The sequence below is a fragment of the Halyomorpha halys genome, unplaced genomic scaffold, assembly GCF_000696795.3.
Source record: "Halyomorpha halys isolate HHAL.00 unplaced genomic scaffold, Hhal_1.1 Scaffold1377.1, whole genome shotgun sequence".
Classification (NCBI taxonomy): Eukaryota; Metazoa; Arthropoda; class Insecta; order Hemiptera; family Pentatomidae; genus Halyomorpha; species Halyomorpha halys.
This window is the reverse complement of record NW_027115088.1, coordinates 116,943-120,932: the sequence shown is the minus strand read 5'-3', so window position 1 is coordinate 120,932 and position 3,990 is coordinate 116,943. Positions and strand designations below refer to the sequence as shown.

The following is a 3,990-nucleotide window of genomic DNA, read 5'->3' as shown; positions in this document are numbered from 1 at the left end:
AGAACAATCGTTACATTATCTCTGGTCTCCCTATCACAGTGGTTATTTCAATAGTAAATCGAAAATACCGTAAATAAAAGCGACCAATATCATAATTTTTTTCTAATATTAATAATTATTTGTTTTCTCAATGAATAAAATATAGGGGTATAGTGATCAAAGTTTTTGTTACTTTTAAAAACTGAATATAGTTAATCGAACTAGCAAAGTCAAAGCAGTCAGCTTTCATTTATGAATAATTGTACAAATTGTGAGCTAACCGACAGGAGTGAAAGTTCTGGAAATGTAATGTTATGGGTATTCATGATCTTTAGTTTAACAAATTAAAGTGTGTTAAATAGAAAAAGCTATGTTAAATGGTGAAATCATTTTTACGCGGGAATCTTTATCGATATAGAGTAGGCTTTTGATCGAGTCATGCACCTGGGCCTGCTTACAAACTTATAAATTCCTACTTCCTACATACTCTCTCATCATCCGTTACTTTCTCAATGATAAATAAATCAAAGTAAACAACGATGGTCCCTATTCGTCCCTCTTCTCTCAGACCACTGGTGTTCCTCAAGGTAGTATCCTTGGTCCCATCCTCAACACCGTCAATACAGCTAACATCCCAACCATCCCTAAGACTATTCTAGCCACGTATGCCGAAAAACCCTGAAACACGTTTTGACACAGTATAAATGTGTCATCGGCACACATGGTGAGGATAGTGTTAGGATGGGTTGGGATGTCAGCTGTGAAAACTGTATAAAGATAAAAAAAAATTAAATTCCATTTTAAGTTGTGAGTATCTATCTTGAACAAGTGTCGGAAAATCAAAGTATTTCGTACCGCATGTACAGAATGCTGCTACCAAAAGTTGGATCTGGAAATTTATTTTCTTCACAAGCCTATACCTCGAAAACATAATAAGCGAATAAATATAAATATAAAAAATAAAAAATAGTTTTGAACATATCGCACTAGTATTTCTAAACTGACACAACTCAAAAATCGGTGTTTTTGAGTTATGACTATGAAAGAAATTGGTAAATATATCTTTATGAATCATCAAAACTGTATCAACCTAGCTTCAGAGCATGTCCCCCAGAGGCCACTTGTGTCACTCTTGCTGCCTTAATGCTATTCCCCCTCCATAGCCAAGAGTGTCACATTTCCAGAAATGTAAGTTTTAGACTTATGTCACTTTAGAAATGCTAGTGTGATATATATTACTTATACTTACAGCCATACATCGCTGGAATGCGCCTTGTGTTGAAACACGGTATATCAACATAGTATGCGTTTCATGGGGGGAAGAGGTGTCTCAGTATCCAAGCTGATATTAAATACAATTTAATCCTACATTGACATACCGAGTGTAATAAAAATCGTTAAAGTAGTTTTCGAGAAAATCGAAAGAAAAATTGGAAGAAGATAGTTGACCGTATGAAGTAGACTGGAGGGAGATAGTCCGGGTGGCGGTCAATAAAGGTATCAAAATAGAAAAAGAAAGCTATTAATTGTTAACTAACGTTTCGCCCCACTTTGCAGGGTTTCGTCAGGGCTGATAAGAATACTGTTCTGTTTCCAAGTCAGGTTAATAGAAGATATATATCTGTTTTAAGCGTTTCGCACAATTGCAATATTTCCCCTTCCTATATATTCCATATATCGCTAAGTGAAAGTAACAAATAGCATTACTGAATGTAATTAGAGCCGTTATGTAGAGTGGGCCGGAAACGATTTTCATGTATATTTTTTTTCAAATTTATGAAGAGATAGCTAACATATGTACTACCATATGGCTATAATCCCTAGTTTACAATATCGTATTAAGTATAATGTAAATGATTTAATTCAATTAATGACACATTAATATGTTGTAAGATATTGCAGACTAATAAAATGGCATCTTCATCTGAATCCCTCGACATTATTACACTTTACCAGGATCCACTGTCTCAGCCGTGCAGGGCAGTCCAACTCTTCCTGGGTATCAACGGTATCGATTACGATACAAAGGAAGTCGCTCTTTCAGAAGGTAGTAAAGAAGCGGAGGAGTTCGTCAGAATCAACCCTTTCAAGAAGGTTCCTGTGATATTGCATAAAGGACATTACATCAAAGAAGGAATCGCGATCCTAAGGTACCTCTGCAGGGAGTTCAACGTGGAAGATCACTGGTACCCAAATGACAGCCTTAAGAGAGCGAGGGTAGACGAATACTTGGAGTGGCACCACTTGGAAACAAGGGCTAAATCGGTCATCTACATCTTCTCGGCGGCCTATAAGCCAACGGAGGAACCGAGGCTGGAGCAGTGCCGTTCCAAGTTGGACCGGAGTTGCGACCTCATCGATAAGATCTGGCTCCAGGACCACAACTACATTGCAGGAGAAGAGATTTCCATAGCAGACATCGTGGCTGCCACTGAACTGGAGCAGTTGGCAATGACGGACTACGATCCTCGCAAAGGAAGGCCTCGCCTAGAGGCATGGATGGTAAGGGTGCGCCAAGAGACCAACCCTCTTTACGACGTCGTCCACAACTACCTCAAGGAGTTCTGTGCTGCTAGGGCCAAGTCTTTGTCTACTACTTCATTTAAGTAAATAAAAGTTTATAAATATGTTTTGAAGGAATGGATATTAAGGTTTAGGTTAGGTTCTTTATACAAATTACTTGAAAGTTAAAAAAAAAATTAAAATAAAATGAAAACATACTCATTAAAACAATTAGTAAATATAGACTTTTTTTAAAAGGCAATACATTTATTTATTCATTAGAGCTCTTAGTCAATTAATACATTCAGATATCTGTACCTGTATGAGTTATAACCTTCAATTCATAACAGGTTATAAAAGATACAAAGTATGTTAAACTGTGATAGATCGTAACTCCGAAAAAAATGTCTTCATTCTTATGCTGCATTCTATAAACAAGAATTTTCAATAAAAAATATATAATATCTGCAACATACAAAACAATAGTTTATACGAGTCGTCACTATAATGATAAATTGATTTTTTAGTTGTTTTTTTAAATCGAATTATTGATTTTTCTGAAGTTTCGGTCTTGGCGGAAATATCAAAAAGAGAACAGCTCTGAAGGTCAACTAGACTGCTAACTCGATTGTTAAGCTTGAATCAATTTTTTTTTTTAAATATACATTTGAGAAGTTTTCTATCAAAAAATAATACCATGGGGATAGTATTACCCTACTCTCCTTTAAGGCAATAACAGGGGTTCTAGTATAACCCTACCCTCCTTTAAGGCAATAACATGGGTTGTAGTATAACTCTACTCTCCTTTAAGGCAATAACAGGGGTTGTAGTATAACTCTACTCTCCTTTAAGGCAATAACAGGGGGTGTAGTGTAACCCTACTCTCTTTTAAGGCAATATGTATTACTTAATGAGAACCCCATAACCTGTTAATTAATTTTCTTATGTAAGCAGTACCAAGTTATATACAAAATACCATATGCATGAGAAGCACAGAAATTTGACTGAGCCTGGTGGTCGCATGCAGATGTAAAATGCAGGGAGCGTAGGATCAAAGTCCTTTGCAGCTGCCGACAACTGCTGGAGAATTTAAATCTTGCTGGAGGATGTGGTCAGCATCACAATGTTCCGGAATCAACCACAAGCTTTTCTTGAGTGATCAAAACATGTTAGAACTGATTAAAAGATGCATCACGTTTTTAATTTACTGATTAAAAGATGCATCACGTTTTTAATTTACTGATTATAAGATTATTTAATTTTGTTTTGTTTTTTATGTGCGAATATAAATGTATAAATTTCACAATCGTACTGCAGTGTATGAGTGAGAAGTTAATTTAAACTTTATTCTATGAATTAAGGAGTTCCGTGAGAAGTTTATTACGAAATAGCGCCATCGAAGTTTAGTAAATTTTTATAAATTTAAATTTAAAAAAAATATTGATAAAATAGGCAGGGAGCCATCAGAATAACGCTTTTAATCATTGAAAATTAGTCATATTATTTATT

At 35.4% G+C, this 3,990-nt stretch overlaps 1 protein-coding gene across 1 annotated transcript; it reads left to right on the top strand.

The window, feature by feature from the left end:
* The first annotated feature begins 1,789 nt into the window (after window positions 1-1,789).
* On the top strand, window positions 1,790-3,582 carry LOC106689491 (glutathione S-transferase theta-1). Its single transcript, XM_014434467.2, has 2 exons — window positions 1,790-2,585; window positions 3,436-3,582. Exons 1-2 carry the CDS (start codon window positions 1,891-1,893, stop codon window positions 3,512-3,514), a joined length of 774 nt encoding a protein of 257 aa, XP_014289953.2. The 5' UTR covers window positions 1,790-1,890; the 3' UTR covers window positions 3,515-3,582.
* The last annotated feature ends 408 nt before the right edge of the window (window positions 3,583-3,990 follow it).